At 40.3% G+C, this 25,995-nt stretch overlaps 1 protein-coding gene across 2 annotated transcripts in view; it reads right to left on the minus strand.

Moving 5' to 3' along the window:
• LOC139480443 (probable 3',5'-cyclic phosphodiesterase pde-5) overlaps positions 1-25,995 on the minus strand; it is a 108,713-nt gene that overhangs the window by 66,550 nt on the left and 16,168 nt on the right. Inside the window, exons 2-3 of one of the 2 annotated variants that reach the window (XM_071263519.1) lie at positions 22,355-22,556; positions 13,301-13,378 (exon numbers count right to left, since the gene is read on the minus strand). In XM_071263519.1, coding sequence (XP_071119620.1) covers positions 13,301-13,378; positions 22,355-22,475 — 199 coding nt within the window. In that variant the 5' untranslated portion in view covers positions 22,476-22,556. Of the gene's footprint in view, positions 1-8,067; positions 8,400-13,300; positions 13,379-22,354; positions 22,557-25,995 lie in introns of those variants that run through there. The other variant, XM_071263520.1, reaches the window with a different exon arrangement.

Genomic DNA, 25,995 nt, shown 5'->3' on the forward strand with positions numbered 1-25,995 from the left:
GGCATACGTATAAAACGTTCAGGTCATGCATACACGGAAGTTGACTGAAGCTTTATCTAATTAAAAAAATTACAAGACTTGTGAGTAGCCAATAAGATCTGTCTTTGTGTTATGTATAATGATAAAGTGTTGATCATACACATACCAGTGCTGGTAATAATGTCCAATACCTACAGCACATTCCTTTAGGATTATTCCTTTTGTTATTCAATATATTTTAACATTTATAACAGCATAGTGTCATGTCACTGATCTAGGTGAAACAATTTCTGTTTCTGATTACTTTGATTAGGTTCGGTGGATGGCGAAATCATGTCATTAAAAGTCCTACTGGATTCTGTTTAATGGCAAATGAATGTGTTTGCTTGTTGAGGTTACGAGAAAATACACAAGGTAATCTTAATCCCTGGATATAAAACAATGCCTAGCAGAACAAAAAATACATTTTAAACGGTACATCAACATGTCTGGTGATTTTTTATCTCAAATTTCGAATTTGTACTGACCAAGTTTCTCATCAACAGTTCGTTTGCCAGACTTTGCTAAAGGGGTACGGTGTGAGTATTGTTTTACGCTGCCTTTAGGAATATTCCAGCATGGGACACTAGAAATAGCTTCATACATTGTACCCATGTTGGGAATCCAACCCGGGTCTTGCGAATGCTTTAATCACTAGGCTATCCTACCAACCATCCACGCACATGCATGCACATTGGTATATAAGTGCAATAATCATGAACATGACATTTAAATGCATTCCACCTCGCCTAAACTCACTACAGTATCACAATAGAATTTGTATGCCCTAACAGTTATCTCCATTGAAATGTGAAGTGATAGGGGGTGTAACAATGTGGCGACTAATGGGATCGGGTGGTCAGACTGGCTGACTTGGTTGATGCATATCATCGTATCCCAATTGTCTGGCTCGATGCTCATGATGTCAATTACTGGATTGTCTGGTCTAGACTCCATTATTTGCAGACCGCCGACATATAGCTGGAATATTGCTAAGTACAGCGTTAAACAACAAACAAACATATTAACTATAGTAATGTGAAAGAATCAGGTGTTCTTGAACTTGTTTTGAGTAGTATATACGTACCACATCCTAACATTTGTAAGTATCATATTCTAAGCTGCCAATTCTAGAATACTTCTGCCTCATCAACCCTCAGACTGAAAGGTGGACATATCAGCTGTAAATATGTCATGCTAATCATCTATAAGAATCTAGGCGATAACCAGCTACCAACAAGAACTGCAGTACAACAAGAACAAGATGTACTGCAGTAGTCCCAGGTTAGAGAACACCTAATTCTGAGTTATGAGAAGAACCCTGCATTATCTGTAACTTTATATCTGGTGGACGTGACAACCAGGTAATATCATGTAGACATATTTCATGCCTCTAGTTGACTCAGCTTTGTGGTGTCAGGGTACCTTGATATGCCCTTGAACAGATTTATACCTACTTGTGACTTCACTTTGGCCAACAGGATTCCCTTTCAGTCAGGGGATGTAAACATACGAATTAGGCAGCGATTAAGATTAGTTGTGTTTGAAATTTATTTCAATCAATCTGTATTCAAGCTCTTAAAGGTCATAGGCCTAGAGTATTTATATTACACAGGTGTTACATACATGTTAACCATTATTTACAAATTTGTTCCTTTACAGCCATGTGTGATGTATAAAGAACCTTACCCGATTGGCTTACTACGAAGTTTGCCGAGGAGTTTTAAACATTTATTGACGCGAGTTAAAAATTTCATTTGAAAAGACATGAGGGTAAGATTATATTTATCATTTATATTCCATTATATATTCTTCTACCTTTCACAGTTTGTAATCAGTAATAAGCTGTGTCTTTAGTGTAAAAAGTACAGCTACTTCACTGCTTGTACCATACTGTGGATATGGCATATAAATAACATCATACATTTATTGATTTTCCATCAATAAAATAAATCTTTACAATAAGGCAACATACATAGTCAGACAACCAGGGTGTAAAGCTTTCACCTTGAAACCCTAATCTATGGCTTAGACAAAGTCTCACTCTCATATCAAATGAGCTTAATCTTTGTACCACCTCAAACAAACAAAATCACATTCTTTAAAATGTGAAAGTTGTCTCCCTGTCTGAAATGCTTGAGTAAATACAACCAAATTTTGCACTCCATTCATCCACCAATCCATTCAACCACCCATCCATCCACTCTACATCCATCCAACCACTCAGACACCCATCCATCCCCTCAACCACCTCTCTATCCACTCAACCACCCCTTCATCCCCTCAACCACCCCTCCATCCCCTCAACCACCTATCCATCCCCTCAACAACCCCTCCATCCACTCAACCACCTCTCTATCCACTCAACCACCCCTTCATCCCCTCAACCACCCCTCCATCCCCTCAACCACCTCTCTATCCACTCAACCACCCCTTCATCCCCTCCTCCATCCCCTCAACCACCTATCCATCCCCTCAACAACCCCTCCATCCACTCAACCACCCCTCCATCCACTCAACCATCCACTCTACCACCCTTCCATCCACTCAACCACCCATCCATCCCCTCAACCATCCACTCTACCACCCATCCATCCCCTCAACCACCTATCCATCCCCTCAACCACACAACCATCTACTCAACCACCCATCCATCCCCTCAACCACCTATCCATCCCCTCAACCATCTACTCAACCACCCCTCCATCCACTCAACCACCCATCCATCCCCTCAACCACCCCTCCATCCACTCTACCACCCATCCATCCCCTCAACCACCTATCCATCCCCTCAACCACACAACCATCTACTCAACCACCCATCCATCCCCTCAACCACCCTTCCATCCACTCAACCACCCCTCCATCCACTCTACCACCCACTCAACCATCCACTCTACCACCCTTCCATCCACTCAACCACCCCTCCATCCACTCAACCACCCCTCCATCCACTCTACCACCCTTCCATCCACTCAACCACCCCTCCATCCACTCAACCATCCACTCTACCACCCATCCATCCCCTCAACCACCTATCCATCCCCTCAACCACACAACCATCTACTCAACCACCCATCCATCCCCTCAACCACCTATCCATCCCCTCAACCACACAACCATCTACTCAACCACGCATCCATCCCCTCAACCACCCCTCCATCCACTCAACCACCCCTCCATCCACTCAACCATCCACTCTACCACCCTTCCATCCACTCAACCACTCATCCATCCGCTCTACCACCCCTCCATCCACCCCTCCATCCACTCTACCACCCTTCCATCCACTCATCCATCCACTCTACCACCCCTCCATCCACTCAACCACCCCTCTATCCACTCAACCACCTCTCCATCCACCCAACCACCTATCCATCCATCCAACCACTCAGACACCCCTCCATCCACTCTACAACCCCTTCATCAACAGACAGACTGGCAGTTTTGAAAAGATGCCATGTGATGGTCGGCCTGTTATTGTATTCCCTAAATTACCTAAGTATTCACTTGTGAAGATCTGGCTTAGAAGAGTTCTTCAGCAACCCACACTTGCTGTAAGAGACTCGCTGACTTGGTTGATGCATGTCATCATATCCCAATTGTGTGGATCGATGCTCATGATGTCAATCACTGGACTGTCTGGTACAGACTCGGTTATTTACAGACTGCTGTCACATAGCTGGAATATTGCTGAGTGCGTAATTTAACAACAAACAAACAACCTAAGTATTCTAGTTTTAATTCAGTGTAAGAGGTAAAATATCTGTAAACGTTAAACACTGTGAGTCTTCAGCATGTTGATATCAAGTTGTAGAAGATTCTGGACTGACAATATTTTACCTGGTCTGGTAACTTTGGCAAAGTAGCCAGCTGGTTGTCTGATTGAAATTTGGGGAATTTATACACTGCTATCATCCATCCATCCACTCAGACATCCATCAATCATCTATTCATAAATCCAGTAAACCCTACATCCATCCATCCATCCATTCTAAGAGAAAGTTCACAAGAAACTAATGAATATTCAAGCTAAGTTCATAGCTGTTGAACATGCCGTATTACATGCCTGTAAAAAACACTTGAAATTTCACACCATTGTTCAGTAGATAATAAATCATATCAGCCAGGAGAAGCGTGTTAGCACAAGAATAAGGCACATGGAGACCCATGAAAGGAGACTACTAGAGGATATTATATTCGTGTTCATGTCATACTATGTTTACGACACAAGTGTCTAAATTCCGTAATTTCCCGAGTGGTAGCGATGGTAATACTGGAATTTAGGCACAAGTGTCGTAAACATAGTATGACATGAACACGAATATAATGTTCTATTTATTACTGAAGAAGATGTCTACATACAGGGATGAATTTTAGTGTTTACCTATAAGGACAGCAAGTCCCTACAGCAGCGGAACCACAATTTGTCGAATGATGTCAACAATCTTCAGCTATGTTGTCATTTCTAGTGTGACGTCATTCCGAACTCCCTTCACAATAAGATTCAAATGATGTCAACAATGCCGTCTGGATGGTGAAAACAATACACTGTTGTCTCGTGACGCGATATGACCCTAGGACACATATGATTTTTATGAACCCAGATATGTTTGGCCACGTAGGTCATAAAATGGTTTATCACCAATTCATGACAATTTGTTTTATCATCTTTTCAACAATGATATTGCACATCTTCTTTATGCCAGTAAAACCATAGAAAAATATATAGAGCTTTGAATTTGAGAAAAGCAGAGTGCTGATGTTTGATCATTACTCCGATAATAATTCTGCATGGACCCTACAACTAATGGAGTCCGAGTTGATGAGACTTGCTAACACAGAGACGTCTCGTTAGTGTGAGCCCTGTCAGTAGTCTTGACAATGTGTTAGTCTGGACCCTGTTGGTCCGTAACCTGATGGACACGTTAACTGAGTACAGTATAGGGCTGGGACGAGTCCAAATTGACTACCCGGGTACCCGACCCCCTATTACCCGACCCTACCCGGGTACCAGCTGTAGGTCTCAAGAGATGTATAACAAACTGTCCGATAGGCAAAAGTTTGACCGTAGCCCTGGCAAAATGTATTTAGATACACATATAAAAGGATCTGGTCATGCATATGAACTAATGTTTAATGCATGAAGTTTTATCTTTTTTCAAGCATATAAAAGTCAGAAGGAATGGGTGCATAGTCAGAAAGAAATGGGAACATTACTGACTTGTAGTGTGACCATAGAGTTTTAGATACGTATTGTCATTAAACAATATATCACGTGACTAACCACAGGTCCTGGTAGTCCTGTGAGTACCCAGGTCCTGGTAGTCCTGTGAGTACCCAGGTCCTGCTTAGTACCCACCAGACCTGTGTACCCAAGTTACCCGTCCCAGCAATAGTACAGTACTGTCCATATTAACAAGGTTTCACTGTCAAGAGATACATCTGGACTTGTTCAGAGGCTGATAATCGGGCCCCAAATGTCATGAGAAATTGAGACAAAAATTCTGAATTCTTGCTTAACAACTAATGTTATGGCTCTGTAAAGGTGACTTCGCCCATAACATGACCAGAAAACAGGAAGACTTAGAGGCTCTTATGCTTAGTTTTACAATATTGCATTGGGTGCTTTGTCTAAATACCTCAGGGTTTCCGAAAATAAAAATGTGAATAAAATTCTAAATTTTTAACAAAATAACTAATTTTTCCCAATATGCCAGCCTAGGGCACTTAATTTGTAATCCTAGATAAATCCCTGATGCATATACACCCCAGGTTTGGCAAAAAGAATCGGAATTATCATCGATGGGAAGAAATAGTAACGATTATTGATATGAAAATTGTGTCATCGACGATAACTTACATAAACTATTGTGAAGAAATTAAGTTTAGATTTACCCAAACAGACTTGTTATTGTCAATAATGTCAATTTCTGAAGATGGAAAGTAACTCTCTTTGTGATATCTCAAATGTCCACTGAGTAATCCCTGAATAAATGCGCCACCACTCACTAGTGGAGTGAAATATGTTGATTTCTTTAGCATATTTTGTTCTTTGCGTATGTGCTCAAAGATACTTCTCCGATATTCATGATAATTGAGCGGTACTTAGTTAACAATAATCCATCTCTAAGATCTGTATCGATAGCCAGCCCTTATACCCCCAGGGGTAGTTATGTCAAGAGGCAAGTATGTATGGATAGCTAATACCCATTACTTTCAGTTATTGCAGATTCTTTCACACTGAACCCAAAATCTATAATTAAGGAAAACATTGTAACATGACACATTCAGAAACATTCTGAACACAGCTTAGCAAATAATGGTGAGTTAACAGAACAAGCACAACAGAGCGCCAGCTATAATATTTAAATCTTTATGATCATCATGTCGTGCTGAAAGAGAGTGTCCATTAAAGACAAGATAACTATCGATATTGGCCCCTCCCTGAGAGTGTATGCTGCAAGTCCAGGCAGGGTAAGCAATTGCAATAATTCACCTTATCTTATCACTAGCCGCAATAGCTGGACAACACTTTAGACATACTTTATCTATATTTACTGATAGCAAATCCATTCAATGACTTGTAATCTGTCATAAACACTTACCCATTATGCCATGTTTTTATGTTTAAAAGATACCTTTTCTGATTTAAGATTTTAACCTTGCGTGAATGTGAAACAAAATGAAAAGCTTTCAATAAATTGATCTCACAGAGACTTAAGGATGTCACTTGAGGAGTCCTGACAGCTATAGCACTCTGAAAGGTAAATGTTATCTAATAAAGCCTCAAGAGACTTGTTACAAATACCTGAATGAAGGGTGAACATAATAAGTGACCTTCCCATATACTAGTTTTCATACCAGTCAGTGTTATCACACTACTAAACTGCCAGGCAAAACAAAGTATACACTCATGTTGGATGGCGACTATAAATGAAACAAACAAGAAATAGTCATACGATGGTTATGTATTTGATGTTGGTATCACATTTGTGTTTTAGACATTGTGTTTAGGAGTGTTTTGCAGCCGAGTAACGTTTTTGATAACGTTTGTAATTTTGGGGTCAAATCCAATTTCCATGTGTATTTATTTTCGAGACCAGGGAACTATCAGTAATAATTCTGGGGGTCCGCACAAGGGCATGGGGTTCCCTGACTGGCACTCTTCTGTTGTCTTCCAAGAATGTTACTGATGTCATATCATTGCATGTGCTCAGAAGCCCATTCTAGATGGGCATTTCAATGTTGGTTAAAAAATATCACTCATTCTCTAAATGCTGGGTGTATTTCTCACCATAATATAAATGTCACTCATATGTAACATGCAATTTTGATTAGTTTTAACAAGCAGCAATACGTGTTTTATATCCCCCTAATTAAAATAATTGCATCCAACCCTGATGACTGACACCCACATTAAATATTTCAAGGTGCCAAGCAAGCACTTGTTTTAGTTGATTTGAGGTTTGAATTACTAATTCATCTAAGATCTATGGATATTTGCTTCAATTTCCTAAAACAATTTCTTGAAATAGGTTAAAACAAAGTAACAAATATTATATTCAAGATAAGCATATTTTAAATTTTCTCATTTAAAAGCATAGTTTTGCAAAATTTGCTCAGTCGTAAAACAAAATAAATATTTTGCTCTGGTCTTATTATTCTGTAACATCTAGGAATAAATAAACAAGCTGTTTTATAACATGTGAAATCTAAAGCTGTAAAGCAAAGATTGTTTAAGAAATAAATTGAAACAATTTAACGACTTTATCTTAGCATTGATAAGAGTTTGAGATTTGTTCATAGTCTTGCATATTGGCTGATTTTGATCTAAAATGTCCTGAAGAGTGTTTTCAAATTGCTATTATAACAGAAAAATGACCCATAAAAAATAACAAATTAATGAAAATGTTCTTGAATGTACTTATGTCTTTATGTCTCCAGAAATATCACTGACGTACTTTTGTACTGTTGTGAATACCCCAACACTAAATAATTCATAAGATCTGTTTACCTTCCCACTCAATACACAATTGAGCAACTCACCTGTCATGCTGCCTTGGGCCCTTGATATACAATTCCACGATCTTTCCTCCCAGAATTACCACACATAGTACACACGGCAAGGAATCCACAAACTAATAATCATAAATCTCCAAACTCCAAGATCTTCAAAACTGTCACAAGATATCCAGAATGAGTTCTCACAAGTAAAATCCCCACATGCTAGGACAAGAAAGCGCTGCACCAGATATACTCAATGCTCTAAAGCAGCATAAAACTTGCTCCACAAAGACTGTATTCCCATGTAACGGCATTCTGACAACTAAGGATTCTTGTAATTAAAATGTGTATTGATCCTTGTGTGTATGGGAGGCCACTGGGGTCATAAAGTGATAAACCACAATACCAGCCAGTAGTGGTCTTTTCACTCGCCCAATACTTGTTTATGTACAATACAGAAAGCACCCCTCCTACAATGGGCATACGCATGTGTATAACAGTGTATACGTCCTTTAGAAAAGTCTGTATACACTCTGCTCTTGAGCTTGCGTCAAACTCTTGCTACCGGCACGGCTTTGTGTACATGTCTGCTTGACCGAGCTTGGACAAATGTATGTCATAACATTTGAGATTACTGACATCAGTTTGACGCTCCCCGGTTTAACAACTTTCAGGTACCTTGCTGTCTTTAGAATATCCTTTTGATGGTTATTTGGGGGTTTTAATGGATTAGAATTGAGCAGGAAATGAGTTATGGGAGGAACTTATTAGCATGCAAGTCACAGACTGATCTTGGATCATATGAATATCTGAAAACTAAATTTTGTAACTCCGATCACTTACGTGACAACAAACCACTCCGTGCCTGCTCTTCTTAGCATGTTGAGATACAAAATGGAATTCTCTACACCTGACTTAATGTGGGGTTATTTCAAATGGAAATATCAGAGCTCCAGATAAGCTTTTGGTGTTGTGGGTATTTAACCCATGCATTTTAAAATCATTGGGTATCAGTAATTCTATCTGGGTATTCAAATTTCTGTTACCCACTAGTTTTTACACATGTGCGTATTTAAGTTAAATATTTAAAAACACTATTCATCTAGTCCCTGCAAACTGGTGTCGTGTGGGTTCGAGAGCTGTATAGGACTCAAAAATACCACGATACTTCCACAAGAAAGTGTGATGGCAAATGATCATGATGTAACTGTCATCGTGGAGTTTGACAAGGTTGACGGAATGCCTGTGTATAATTTCATAATAAGTTGCTGATTTGCTAATCAAATACGCAGGGTTACTGTTCAAAGTTCTACTTTGTTATCCCTGTCATAAATCAGCGTGCACTCAAATTTCACTTCTCAGCTTCCTGGGGAGTATCACGACAACCCAAGCAGCACACCACCATCTCATCCTACCGGGTACCCATTCATTGCTGGGTGAACAAAGGCATATTTCAAACAAAGACACCACATGTAACATGTGTTTCAGTGAGCAGGACCCTAGAAACTCTAAGGAGACAAGCCCTCCCATCCACCTGCTCACCCATCCATCGACTCTCCACAACCAAAATTGCTGATTTGTGGTCTGTGCGCTGTACACTGAACACCACATATGGCATAACTATGGCACACACTACTACACAAATAACTAAATCTAATCACCACAAAGGAGAGCTTATAGGTCTCTCATTCATAATTCTGTGGGGGCGGTCGGGTAGCCTTGTGGTTAAAGTGTTCGCTCATCAAGTCGAAGACCCAGGTTTGATTCCTGACATAGGTACAATGTGTGAAGCCCATTTCTGGTGTCCCTCGCCGTGATATTGCTGGAATATTGCTAAAAGCGACGCAAAACCACACTCTTAAGTCTGTGGGTTACAGATTAATTATTTACTAGACAATTAGCAAGGGTAGATTGAAATATGAATATATTGCGTACACTCAACTGCTCATTGCATACAAATTGCAACATGTTTAATATCCTTTTAGGAACATGTACTTCAATTGACTTCATATTCAATAGTTTTTGTGTGTTTATGGACGAATAAATGTAAAAACAGTGTGCATACTGTTTAAATATTCTCAAACACCATTTTTTATGTTCACAACTCAATAAATGCAAAAACATATAGAAGTCAATTCTAATAAATAAATATGTCATCAAAGACTGCTTGTTAAAAAAACTGTCTTAGAATACCCTCCAACCCCACAAAAAACCCAACATCCCACAGTAACAGCCGCTTTAGAATACCCTCCAACCCCACAAAGAAACATACTACACCCCACAGTAACACCGGCCTTAGAATACCCTCCAACCCCGCAAGGAAACACCCTACACCATTTGTCACCATTCGCCCCTTTCCGTAACCTGCAAGAAGACTCGTCCCCCTATGGATGAATGTTATGTGCGAAAATACGACAAACCCATCAGAATGCGCATGTGATTTCAAGTTATTCGTCAAAGAAATAATTTTTGATTTTACCAGAGACCATACAATAGATGGTCCCTGATTTTACATATGTCTTGCAGCTAAAAATATACCAAAGACACAGATAAATGTTTTCAATCATACTGTATAATTCCGCATGTCCTGATGTGCTTTAAATTGCATCTGAAATATATATAATATATGGGGAAATATATGTGAACCATTACGTAACGAGTTGACAATTGTTTTAGGTTAGCCCGTTTGTGCTCAGACGGAACCAGGTCGCAAAAATTGCCATGAGAGGGGCACGAGTTCCTATTTGGCTTGTCCCGGAATAACACGAGTTGGTCACGAATGACCCTACACCCTACAGTAACACCGCCTTAGAATACCCTCCAACCCCACAAAGAAACACCCTACACCCCACAGTAATACCCCCTTAGAATACCCTCCAACCTCACAAAGAAACACCCTACACCCCATAGTAACACAGTCTTAGAATACCCTCCAACCACACAAAGAAACACCTTACACCCCACAGTAACACAGTCTTAGAATACCCTCCAAGCCCACAAAGAAACACCCTACACCCCATAATAACACAGCCTTGGAATACCCTCCAACCCCACAAAGAAACACCCTACACCCCACAGTAACACAGCCTTAGAATACCCTCCAACCCCACAAAGAAACACCCCACACTAACACCTCTTCAGTCTATAACTTGATATGATTAGCACACATTGAAACTGAACGTCAACCCTGGCTGTTGTGTATTTACTGACGGTCAGATTAAATTTCTGCTTATGAGACATACGTAAAAACAAACACTGCTATGTGCACTACAGCTTTCTTCAGCGGTGTAAGGAGATTTATCAAGACTAATGTGGAAATTTGACACAAACACCACGTGGGGTAAGATTTTCACCAAAGCTCACATGGGCCAAGGTATATAACAGAAATATGAGGCTTGTAAGCATACACTTATCAGTAAATACATATTTATCATAGGTTTGTGCTGGGAAATAAAAGATTTATTTCATGATAAGAATGTTATGACTTTGAATGCATGGCGTTTAACAACGAGGACTATGATCTCTGCCCTTTATCATTGAAGTTATTGCTGACATATTCAGAAGGAAAATCTATACACTAATCAGTGCATTACATTTACATATCAACTGATATGTTTTTGAATTGATTAGGGACTGACAATTTGTATTCTGGGTGGCTGGGATTCTGTATGGAGAGTTGGTATTTTTCAGCTACAGCTAAACTGGATATATTTTTTATTAAAACTATGAGCCCAAATATTTTTTAAAAACACACACTTGCAACTAGGTATTTTTTGTGACATCCATTTTTTTCAACAGTCTGAAAATTATATGTACACTAAACTATGTTTATAACGAACACGCTTATAAAGAACTGACATATAAAACAAACTGTTTTTTGGTCCCGTCCTTTTGCTGTATATATGCTGTAGATATGCTTATAACAAACTATGGTTAAAACAAACCTAAATTTAATTATCCTTTTGAGTCTGTGATACTGTATTGGACGTAATAAGCGCCCAGGGCGCTCTCAACATTAGAAATAGGTGCTCTTATTAGAATGTTATTTTAGTGAAAAAAACAGAGTTGAAAAATAAATTTCGTGGTTTATGCTGACAGCCTGAAATGTTTATGTACGACAGATATATTTTTCCAGAATTAAATGCCCGTTATTAAGGGTGCATATAACACATGAGTGCGTATTATACGCGATAAATAAGTCTTGTATACATTGATCAATCCGAAGGGGTGCTAATAGGGATTGTTCACTAGCCAATATCTTATCAAATGTCACCGTGGGCGCTTATTAGAGCGGGGCGCTTATTACGTCGAATACGGTAACCATAGTTTTCTGTAAATACCCAGCATAAGGTATCAATCAAAAATGAACACATGCCAGCAAGCATCAATAGCAAGGGCAGACCCAGAATTTTTAAAAGAGAGGGGACCAAACCATCAAAATCCCCTCTCAGACAATTTTACTACCTACAAAATACTACATTTGGATTTCAGGGGGGGGGCAGACTCCTGCACCCTGGACACCCCCTGGGGATCCGCCTATGAATAGGACTGGGTAAATTCACAGTATGATTAACTGATCAACAGTGATATCTCGTTTATGCCTATGTCACACTGATTGAATGCTTTTTATGAAACCTGGAATATGGACCGCTATTAAAACAACGAAAAGTGCAAGAAAAAACTACCTGAAACACATTCCTAACCACAATCAGTCGTTTAGCCAATGCATGTGAATACTTAAAAACATAATTATCAGGCTACAGTTGTTATCACTCTAGAATTTGGTTGCACTGGTCATTGAAAAAACAACCAAATACCGTACTCGACGTAATAAGCGCCCAGGGCGCTCTCAAAATTAGAAATAGGGGGCCTTTATTAGAAAATTATTTTGGTGAAAAAAAAGGGATAAATTTCGAGGTTTATGCTGACAGCCTGAAATGTTTATATACGACAGATATATTTTTCCAGAATTTAATTGCCCACACGTGCCGCTGCGTATTATACGCGAATCAATAAGTCTTGTGAACACTGATCAATCGGAAAGGGTGCTAATTGGGATTGTTCACTAGCCAATATATTAGCAAATATCGCGGTGGGCGCTTATTACGTCGAATATGGTAGATGTTTAAAAGCTGTCTTTTTAGTTTTTATTCTTAAAAATCTAAGCTGAGACTAAGTTTAAATCGATCAGAGAATAAATCGAATATGGCTGAATATTGGAAGGTCATGTTTGTTACAATGTTTTTAACCATTTTGAAACATTTTGTATACTTACCATGAAGGTTTATTCTGCCATTGTTTATACCTCCTAGGTTGCCTCCATGGTTACCAGACCCTTGTATAGTACTGTAACCTGAAAAGAAAAAGTGAATAATGTTTCCTGTGACATTGTCATAATAAACACAGCTGGCTAAGCTCGCAATGATCAAGTCATCGAGAATGCAGCTAAATTAAATTGTGACATCACAAACTGCGAGAGGCAGGAAGCCACTATAACGTACCTTCTCATTCCTCCTGCCCGCTCCTAACATAATGGTAGATACCATATACCGATAAACGGTCTCTGATAAATGTGACTATTTCAATAAACGACATGAACTAGTCATTTGAGAACGGAACAATATTTTTTAACAGGGTCTTTTAGAAAGTAAATTTAATTAATATCCGAAAGGAAGTATTGTTTTACATTCGACATAGGTGTTGTTTTATCAACATTCGCAGCAGAACAATCTGTGACTGACTTTGGGCGTTGCCGGGGGATTTTAATACGCTTCAGTGAACTAGCAACAATGATACCGTTACCTCAGATGTACTCTGATTTACGAATTGAGGGTGATCTTTTCCAAGTATAATGTCTCTCAAAGTGAAAGATTCTTTAACTAAATAAACTCCACTGAAATTCACACTTTGAACACCACCAGACGTGAACGGCTGCACGTGCACGAGTAGTTTGTGAGGTGTACAAAAGACAATGTGTGTATCACCGTCCGAAACGAATATTTCTCATAGCACATTTTATTTGAATGTTGTCTTTTGATAATTTTATAACTTTGTAAAATAACGGAATCGAAAACGTGAATAATGGTGGTCAGTACGGGGAGATTAGGTGGTGACATTGTGTGTGGCCTCACGGTTTGCAACGTTGACCAGTATATCGATATATCTTATACAGTATACTTTCCAACCATATATTTATGTTTAGCAATACAAACATATGGACCCATGGAGACAGGTAAGGATTTAGGTCCCCAGATACCAATATGGTTGTCGTAAATGGATCGGGTGCTGAAACTGATTGACTTCGTTGATTGCTTGTCATCCTATTCCATCGGGACTGGCAGAAATATAGGTCCCTAGAAACCAATATGGTTGTCGTAAATGGATCGGGTGCTGAAACTGATTGACATCGTTGAATGCTTGTCATCCTATTCCATCGGGACTGGCAGAAATATAGGTCCCTAGAAACCAATATGGTTGTCGTAAATGGATCGGGTGCTGAAACTGATTGACTTCGTTGACTGCTTGTCATTCTATTCCATCGGGACTGGCAGAAATATAGGTCCCTAGAAACCAATATGAATGTCGTAAATGGATCGGGGGCTGAAACTGATTGACTTCGTTGATTTCTTGTCATCCTATTCCATCGGGACTGGTAAGACTATATGTCCCCAGACACCAATATGGTTGTCGTAAATGGATCGGGTGCTGAAACTGATTGACTTCGTTGATTTCTTGTCATCCTATTCCATCGGGACTGGTAAGACTATATGTCCCCAGACACCAATATGGTTGTCGTAAATGGATCGGGTGGTGAAACTTGGTGACTTCGTTGACTGCATCTCAATCTATCCCGATTACGTGGATCGAGGCTCGCGACGTAAATTACTTGATTGTGTGGTTCAGACGCGATTGTTTACATACTGCCGTGATGTAGCTGGACTATTGCTTTAGAGAACACACACATAACGGTGCAGAGACACAAACAAAGCACTGGTTTAAAGCTGCGAAAAAAACACATTAAACACGACCCACTCAGACAATTTCCGCTGCTCATAACCATTATGTGAAACAGGATGTACCACCTATTCGGAGAATATTCCATACACAAATGGGTGCTTTCCTGGCACACGTGAAGTAATTAGTTAATTGTAGGCATTGTTCGTACACGATGTTGCCGCGAGCGTGCATTACTAATGCTTCCGTTAGGATTGCTTACAATATAACCTTCAGCTATTAGTGAAATTGCCGAAGGGAATGTCTTTCGTGGAATAAAATGTTGCTTGTAAAATTAGGGCGTATGGTTAAAACTAGTCTGGTTTCTTTGCAGTATTGAAAGCTTGGAAACTCGATCACATGCAGCCCGATTGTAAATGAAGAAAATGGTGAGAAAGGCGAGACCGTTGGTGCCAGATTTACCATATTAATTCTCGAAGGAAGATAACCCGAAATTCGCAGTCTAATTCGTTGTTGTCCATACAATCCACTTTAATTACGTGTTGTAAATACAACCACTACGTTATAGGGTATGTGTGGGCAGACTTTGTCTTTGACGTTTTGGCCATGGAGCTTTATAAGGAAAAAGCCCATTCAACCAATCAGATTGCACGATTTATAAAACAGACAATTAAAAATATGAAAAACCGATAGAAAACCAGAGTGAATAACGTTTTTTCTGTTCCCCATGGGAATATCAGACTTTCTTCTCTGAACCCTGAAAACAGTGCTTCGCAAGGGAATAATACTCACTGCTACCATGGCAACAGAGACAATGACGTTACCGTTATCATTAATTAAAATCGATTAAGTAAACAGCACGCCAATTTTGCTTCTTACAATACACAAACCGCACATGAATATACAAATGTGACGAGTCTCAGAAGTTATGATTGATGTTCTCTCTATGCAGAGAACTGTTCTAGTAATGATCAGAATGTCGATATAAGACGGAATATCTCTACTGAAATGTGCATAATTGTAGTGTTCGTGGCATGTTGAAGCATATTAAGATCATCTGTTGTGATGTACATGTTAGTTGGTAATGTCTCATGACGTCGATAATTGATATGTATTGATATGGGTCAGAATTTTGCACTAGCATGTGCTGGGCGTAAGGGCGACTGCATGGATGGGGTGATCAGTTGATTGATGTCGTGTCATTGTACCCTGACGGCGTTGATCGTTGCTCATGATATCAACCACTGGTTTGTCCAGTCCAGATATAGCTGGAATAGTGCGGCGTTGAACAGCTAAAGGACTAACATGTATACACAACTGAAGGACTTTGTTTAACGTTGTATCACTTGGAAGTTCTCGGGGCAGATCTGTATCTTGTGCCTATCGTAAATAGAGATCTGGCGGTTACAATGTCTGATATTCTGACCCCCTTACCCCGACGGAGTTGACTGTGCTCATGCAATATTAACTCAACGGTTTGTCCGGGCCCATGGGACCTACCACGTCTTATTCTGAGGGGTAACAGCTACAGAAACTGTGAAACTGAAGGCTTTTTTTTAAGAATAACGGCTTGCAAAAATGTAATTTTTGTTGAAGGCAAATTCTTTTTTCTGTTTCATAAGTAATTTCTCACGATTTTTCCAGAACTACTTTTTGTTCCGATAAAATGCCATGTTTCTTCAACCATTTCTTTCAGTAACGATTTACATCTGAATCTTTATTCGCATCGGCCTCCCTTCAAGGATTGAGCAGGTGTGATAATGATGAAAAGTAAGGGTTGCTATTCTGCTAATTGCATCTCCGTCGTTCTCTGAAAGGCATCAGTTCATCTGGAAGGGCATCACTTAGCGACCATTATCAATGTATTGTCTCAGCAGGTGCTGACTTCTGCTTGTGACACAGACATTAGTCGGTACTACACCTCAATCTCACAAGTCTACGTAGGTTAGGGCTCCAACTCCGGCCGGGTCGGGTTCAGCAAAGCTCGATTCCGTTTTCGACGACTTGAGTACTCGCTAATAGGAGATAACATCAATTCACACACTTTGTTAATTTCCGTTCACATGTTGTATATGAAAGAGAAAATTAATTTAGTCAAACAATCTACGCTGCCAATGAGAGCTGGTGTATACAATATGTATATAACAGCATTGATAACAATTCTTCTCTTCTTAATTTCATTGGATTAGAATTCCGTCAGTTATCCAGTCACACAGAAGCTCATGTTGCAAACAGATTTCAAATGCTTAATCTTTCAAACCAATTTCCCGATGTTCCAAAACAAACAGCAAGTATTTGGCCGAAGTAGAAAAAATATATTCATTTCGTCACAAGTTTCTATAGACATTTTAATGTGCGTCAGTCTCATTGCCTTGTCTTGTCCAGAAAGTTAAGATAATTAGGTTGGGGTATTTACATTTTATTTGAGTGAAGATATATATTTTTTGCTTTTATTCGCTAGAAAAAAGGCTAGATACGCTTTCACGCGGAACTCTTATTCACTACATCATCAGCCCCGTGAAGATCCGGGTTAGAGTCTTCAGCAACCCATGCTTGTCGTAAAAGGCGACTAACGGGGTCGGGTGGTCAGGCTGGCTGACTTGGCTGATGCATGTCATTGATCCCAATTGCGTGGATCGATGCTCATGATGTCAATCGCTGGATTGTCTGGTCCAGGCTCGATACACCAACCGTCATGTTGCTGGAATATTGCTAAGCGCGGCGTTTAACAACAAACTAACAAAAATACGTCATCAAAACGTTTTCATTATAGGGTACTCGAGTCGAACAAATTTGACCCGTTGAAGCCCTAACGTTGATAACGGAATAAACCGAGAGGGTCCAAATATAGCCGAGACAACATTGATAAACGCTTTCTCTCTCCCCCTCTCTCTATATATATATCGACTATAGTTTGTCCAGCAGTGAGCCCTTGTTTCCAAATATGACGCACCAGTGACAAAAAAGAAATGTACCATGCAAGTCTATATTTCACATAATGTTGATATCTCATATACGAAATAAACGTTGCCCAGGTACATCTATGGGGAATAACTCACTGGACCCCTCTCTCAAAAATAACGTCGTCCAATACACGCACGCACGCAGGCACGTTAGCATAATTCAATTATCTAATATCATTGACATCTATAACCGTACGTTTTAACCTACCAGTTACAGGGAAACTATAAAAAAGTTTCTTGTTTCGAAAATAGTTCGTCACTGAAGGCTAATGACTGTCTCCAAAACTAGTTGAATCTGCCTGACAAAGTAAGCTCGGTTAATTATTGGTAGATCTTCCAAGAACACCCTGTAGCTTGTTCACACGTTGCTGCTATTTATACAAGCAGTTGGGGGGAACAGATGCTACTTTCCATGGTAACGTGGAGTTTATCACGTATAATAGAGAATAGATTTGTATGAGGTGAGCTGGGGTGAAATGAGGTTTAACATTTTGTTCAAAGTTATTGGACTTATATAGGAACGTGAATGCGCACGTGTTTGTTTGTTTGTTTGTATGCGTGCGTGCCTTCGTGCGTGCGCGTGTGCGGCTGCTTTGTACTTGTCTGGACTAATGCCGTCTTACAGTTCTAGCCCAAAGTGATACAAAAAAGAAAGAAACGCACAGGTAGTATGTCGTTCATTGAACCTGACTACACAAAAAAATCCGGTATATAAATTGAATATATGCTATTGGAAAATGTTGGTGGCATGATATTCGACGAACGCAGCCATTGTCGATCTGCAATGTCTTAAACGGCATTGTTTTCACACTTGTTAAAAAATGTCATGGAGGAAATCAGTAAAGCAAAATGCACGTGCAAATTATGGCATTTGCAAATCGTGGTATTGGCTATAAAAAGGCAAGCATAAGCCAATAATTTGTCATTCAATTGTCAACATTTTTTAAGTTCGAAAATGCCGAGTCTCAGCGCTGCCGATCGGAACATCGCCATAGGACGTATCCAAAGAGGGGAATCGCAGTCTTCTGTTGCACGCGACATCAACGTCCACAACAGCACCATTTGCCAACTTTGTGACCGATACACACAGTTCAATTCCACTGCAGACCGTCCGAGAATCGGCCGACCAAGAGTAACCACCCATGTGCAGGATCGCTACATTCGACTGTTCCACCTAAAGTGTACGTCATCGCAATGCCACAGCTATGGAGACTGCAGGACACATCCATGGTTTGAGGAGGATATCGGACCAGACTGTCAGGAACCATCTTCGCGAGGCTGGAAGACCAGTTATCGTTCCTGTTTTGCAGCAGATCCATCGACAGCGACGCTTGCGTTGGTGCCATACCTTACAGCCTTGGCATTTGAGAAACTGGAGACGAGTGTGGTTTAGCGATGAATCACGATTTCTTCTTCACCAGCGAGATGGAAGACAACGTCGAAATGAGCGTTTTGCCCCACATTGTGTACGTGAATTCGACAAATTCGGTGGCGATAGTGTCATGGTGTGTGACTTGGTTGTGGTTCAGGGAAATTTGAAAGCTTCATAATTCCAACATAAACGCCTTGCCCTGGCCGTCGAGATCTCCAGATCTCAACCCAGTCGAACACCTCTGGGATGAACTCGATCGACGTGTATGTCAATGTCAGGACACGCCGCATACACTCCCACAACTGCCCAACGCGTTACAAGCAGAATGGCGCAGAATTCCGCAGGACAGAATTCGTACACTTTTCCAGTCAGTGCCGAGGAGATGCAGAGCCGTGATTGCTGCCCAGGGCGGTAACACGAGATACTGAGTTCAGCGCAACCGTGTGGCCTTATGTGACATGACAATGAACAGTTTTCAATACCTTTGTACAACGACAACATGCGACAATCGAGTTCCAAAATTTCATATTTGTATCTATGATATTAAATAAAATATATCGACTTTACTAGGTACAATACATATAGCGAAGTTGCAGCATCTTAGACGACTGACCACTTGAGTCTCCTTTCTAATTATAATCACTGATATTTGTACATAATATATGATAATCAGTAGAGTTTGTCCGCAGACGTTATGTGGTGATTGCCCCTGATTGAAGACGCCATACCGTTGTTTGCATTCTTCAACTCTCACCACGCCCTTCTCCAATACGCGCTCATTTACCTGAGATAATGGGTTATTGACCATCGTACCCAAAGCAATTAATGGATTTATTCACATTTATACACCAAGGAACAACAAAGTAGAAAGTTCAGTTCCCCGGGGAACACTTGTCGGAAGAAATGGTTCAAACCAAATGTTAATGATAACTTAATTCACGAATGAAATACTGCTGTGTTCCACTGATGGCACCAGGTGTTTGCAATACACATTTGTATGTTTTGACTTACCTGTCATCATCCGTTAGTGGGGGCATAGGTGGCCCAGTCGCCTAAGGCGCCGCGATTCGGTGTGCAGAGTTTCGTCCCTTGGGCACGACAGAACCCTATGACTGTGGGTTCGAATCCCGATTCGCCCCGATTATGTTTCTAGGTTTGTCAGCACCATACCCGTGGGTTTCACCGAAGTGGTAAACGTCTAAGACCTGCATCACTTCTGGCTTTCCTCCCACATTAAGCTGACACGCCGTGATATAACTGGAATACTTTTAAAAACGGCGTTAAACCCAACTCACTCACTCACTCATCCGTTAGTTGTGAAGAACAAGGTGACCAAAGAAATGAATTTTGAGAATATCCAGGAAATAGTTCTCCGTTACGTTATACAGGGACACAATCGTAAAGTAACTCAATCAGCGTTGAGAATGTCGTACCCCAAATTGTATGATATTTGTTTTCTTTGTGTGTCGTTTAACGCGGCACTCAGCAATATTCCAGCTATATAACGGAGCTTATTCTCCTTTGCGTTATGATAACCGCCGTCAAATACAAAAAAATAAATAATATAACATTTTGGGTGACATTCTGAACGCTTTATTAGTTGTGTTACAGTTGTGTCCTTGTATCGTATTGGTACAACTACTCTAGGAGACAAACATGTGTTTGTTTGATGTTTAACGCCGCAATCAGCAATATTCCAGCAACAAGACGACGGTCTGTAAATAATCGACTCTGAACCAGGCAATCCAGTGACTGAGCATCGATCGATGCCATTGGGATACGATGACATGCATCAACCAAGTCAGCGAGCCAGACCACCCGATCCCGTTAGTCGCCTTTTACGACAAGCAAAGTCGCCTTTAACGGCAAGCAGGATTGCTGAAGACCTCTTCTACCTCGGATCTTCCCGGATCGACAAGAATGTAAAGTGGGATGTGTTGAACGTGACACCCTGTAAAAGCGTGTATTTCGATGGTGATAACAGATTATTTTTAGAATTCAACACGAAAGAAAACTTAAGTGCTATGATGTTTGATGTATGTTACTGTACTTTTAGAAGCAAACATATAATATTTATTCTTTGAAGTATAAAGGTTTGCGATTGTTTGAATGGGCCGGAAATGGACTCCTATTATTCAAAGGATTTATGGAAAATCGAATGATAACTTCAAAAAAATCGCAATTTTTATATATTTGACATGACATATTGTAAATGGTCCTGATATATATTCACATCTTTATCCGATCGTTACTTTGGCTTGTTACACACAACTAAAGGTAATCAGTTTCCAAGCATATTCCAAGCACTGCTTGCCCTACAACGAGGCTTACATGTGCTAATTTTATGGTCATGGGGCTATTCTACACACTCGTCTTTAGTGGTATTAGCAACACTGGTGTGTGCAGAAAGGGAATTCCCACTTTAACGTACGAATCTCACCTGTTACTTTAGGTATCAGTCGATGGCTTCATTCAAAGTTTGGGGGCACGGGTGGCCCAGTTGTATAAGGCGCCGCGATTCGCTGTGCAAAGTTGCGTCCCTTGGGCACGACAGAAACCTATGATTGTGGGTTCGAATCCCGGTTCGCCACGATTATGTTTCTAGGTTTGTCAGCACCATACCCGTGGTCGTGGGTTTCAACGAAGTGGTAAACGTCTATGACCTGCATCACTTGGGGCCTTTCTCCCATATTAAGCTGACACACCGTGATATAACTCGAATACTGTTAAACGCGGCGTTAAACCCAACTCACTCACTCACTCACTCATTTAAAGTTTTATCCGATTTAAGGTGCCCTTATTTGTTTCCTTTACTATTTTATTCATGCTTAATGCTCTTTAACGAAGATGTCATACAGATCCTGTAAGATCTGTGTTTCTTAAAATATTTGCACGCAAGTTTACAATAGCTTCGTAGGCTCTGTAATCTATATATATATGCGTTAATCTCTTTTGCTAATATATATTAAAAGACATTTAGAACAAGTTTTTAGAACAAGACATTTAGAACAAGACGCTCAGTGTCTGTTTAACACAGTACCTGTGATGACCATTTCTGGCACCGGAAGTGGCTGTGGCGAGCTGGGCGACCGCTGACTCGCCCGGGGGGTGAGTGCCCTCTTCCCCTTAAAGGGCAGCGGGGGGAGCCGACGGTTGTTCATCTGGCAGAGACGACTGATCAAGAAGTGGTTGCAGTTACGTCATAGATGTGATGTTACCATGGTGACTGGACGACTGGGCATCTAAATGATGTATAAGAAATATGTAACAGCAAAATAGTATTCAAAATGGCTCTCCATACATGCGCATTAGCGGAAATGCTATAGATCAGGAATAATTGGCTTGATCTCCATGAAAGGGATAATGATCCCTTATTACTGGTACTTATATTCCTGATTTTTTTCCCCAAAATACCTGAATGCAGGAGTGAAAATGATTTTGAAATGATAACGAAATCAATGAATACCTCAACAACTGTTGTAGGATATTATGTCACGTGATTCAAGCTGTTAAACAGGGTGCTGACAAACCTAGAAATGTAATCGGAGCGAATTCGAGCCCACAATTATAAGTTTCAAGGGACGCAACTCTGCACAGCGAAAAGCGGCGCCTTAGACGTTAAGTTAAGTTGGTTGGTTGGTTGACGGCGGTCTGTAAATAATCGAGTCTGGACCAGACAATCCAGTGATTAATATCATAAGCATCGACCCACGTGATTGGGATCGATGACATGCATCAACCAAGTCGGCGAGCCTGACCACCCGATCCCGTTAGTCGCCTTTTACGACAAGCATAGTCACCTTTTACGGCAAGCATGGGTTGCTGAAGACCTATTCTAACCCGGAATCTTTACGGGTCTTAAGTTAAGTAACTATGATGGTGGTGCTGATGCAGGTGCAACATTTCTCATAGATGCTTGCGTAGATTGTCAGGATAGACTGTCACATTTATCGCATGAAGTAGGAGATACTGTTAACTGTGTCAGTAAGTCAGACACAGTCATAGGCACTCTTGAAGCTTATCCTCGCTGACTAAGTGATATGACCTAATTGTGAGGAGTGAGTGAGTACAGTTTTACGCCGCTTTTAGCAATATTCCAGCAATATCAGGGCGGGGGACACCAGAAATGGGCTTCACACATTGTACCCATGTCGGGAATCGAACCCGGGTCTTCGGCGTGACGAGCGACCGCTTTAACCACAAGGCCACCCGACCGCCCCTCATTGTGAGGAACATACACATGGATGAATGAATGAATGAATTTCGGAGAGTAATATACATTTGTAATTATGTTAACACAACATATTTACAAGATCATTATGCAGAAAAATCGAATGTTTCACAAAACTGAATATTTACATGTCTCGGTCCTGGTATGAGATATACTGTCTACAGATAGATGATGGATCGCAGGTTCCAGGAGCTTATGTCTCGTGATACAGAAGATATGAATTCAGCCCAGCTGTCAAGGCTCATGTCCTCTACAATAGGGGTTATACCACCTGGTAATGTCACAAGGTTTAAGGTATCAAATAGATGCTCATAGGGTGTTCCTGGCATCAGCTAAGGTGTACAACATAGCAGTTGGCGCTTTATTATGTCATCGCACTCGTCATCACACATTAAACACTGTCCAGGTGTTATTGGTCGTGTTCCCAGCTTGACAAGTGCATACATAGGTCAAGTTGGCATAGTGCACATAATACACATATTCCACAGTCTGTGTGGTACAAGCTTTCTGTGGGTTTTATTATCATATTATCATTCACGGCGATCTTACCGACATGTGTGCCAATAAGCAGTTTCATATTCTGTTTCAGTTTCAGTCTGTACGATTTTGTTCCACACATCCTTGGATATAAACTGGTTAGTTTCATTAAGTATTGTAGTCCATAATTCACGTGTTACAGACATACAGTAAAGTACGGTTATAACGAACTCAAGGGGACTACTAATTTTAGTTCGTTATAACCCTAGTTCGTTATAAGCATATACAGCATAACTACAGCAAATAGTCGGGACGAAAAAGTAAGTTCGTTATATCCGTCAGTTCGTTATAAGCGTGTTCATCATAACCGTAGTTTACTGTACTTTTGTCACTGTCTGTTATATATTTAGCACACCTGAAACAGAACACCTTAGCCTAGTGGTTAAAGCGTCCGCTCGCCACTTACAAGGTTCAATGTGTGAAATCCATTTCTGGTCTTCCCCAGCTCTAAACTAGGGGTGGAACGATACATCGGAGCACCGGTGCATTGTAAGTTTTCATGCGACGATACGATACACGAAACGGGTTGTTTTTCTGTACCAATAGACGACGATACACTTAAGTAAACATTTAACATACTACTCGTTTAATGATTACTAGTCGTTTAATGTTTTTGTCAAATATTGCAGAATATGTTGTATTTAGCATTCCAAGATCGCAACTAAAAATAACCGCTTCGAACATGTATCTACAGCTAGCTGTTCCATATGAACTTGTTCTGCAATGTTTACAGTCAAAAAGTTTCAACATGCTTTGACGTAAATATGTGTATCGCGATAGTATCGTATCGTGGCCTTTGTATCGCGATACGTATCATATCGTATCGTAGCCTTGCTGTATCTGAACAGCGGGCTGGGAAACGGTCGGTCATTCAGTCGCCCAAACACAACACTTGGGATAAATAAGCCCCGTTTAAAGTACATTTTTGTGTGCGTTAATATCATCGACAAGGAAACTGATGGTTACATTGTTAAAGCAAACGATTATTTACATATCGGAATAAAGTCAAGTAAACTCAATCTGAAAAATATATGGAATAAACACATCTTTCTGGTTCATGTTCTATAAGGTTGATGAATAAGCCGAAGCGGGCTTTGCACTATACATACATGCTAGTATATGTTCTCGTATCTTTAATATGTTAGCAATTCGTAGCATAGACCATATACACTCTGGTGTACATAAACACTAAAACAGTATTATATAACTGATATTATTCCTATGCCTAAAATTAAATAACTGCATATATCAAAGAAATAAATTGTTCTTTCACGATGAAAACATATTAAAAAACAAAACATCTCACCTTTTACAATGTGACTCCATTTTGAAAAGGAAGTATTTTCATAAAAAAACAGTTGACATGTTTTCGTGTTTCAATGTGAACGTGTCTCAGGCTCAAGAGTCTGAGTCAGACAGGTGAGTGACAGACTGACAGCTGATATGTACGAAGAATGATGCATCACTCATTTCATGGTTGTATAATTGACACTGAACGGATCAGGCGCCACCTCGAGACATAATTAATTTGTGCGGATAGTCACGTTTATACCACAGTATATTTACAGATCGTTCCGCTCTTGTTGCACAGTACAACAGCGGAGGGCGAAGCTCTTCACACAAACTGCCGGGTTAAGGAAAGAATACACACTTTTAATTTTGATTTGGCCCAAAACTTGCAACCGTTACTAGGCTGGAAACAGTCGCCTGTTGTGAGATATGCATGGACATGGCGCGTATAATATCGCCTATGATACCCGTAATAAATACATCACCATCGAATAAACCACTTCTTGTTTGTTTCACGTTTAGCCACCATCAAACAAACATGTAGTTTACACATATTGAGGGGATGACAATTTGATATTCTGGTAGGTTGGCGTGTGTGCGTGCGTGTGTGTGTGTTCACTGGG

Source organism: Haliotis cracherodii, unplaced genomic scaffold (genome assembly GCF_022045235.1).
Source record: "Haliotis cracherodii isolate W230 unplaced genomic scaffold, xgHalCrac1.p SCAF_4, whole genome shotgun sequence".
Lineage (NCBI taxonomy): Eukaryota > Metazoa > Mollusca > Gastropoda > Lepetellida > Haliotidae > Haliotis > Haliotis cracherodii.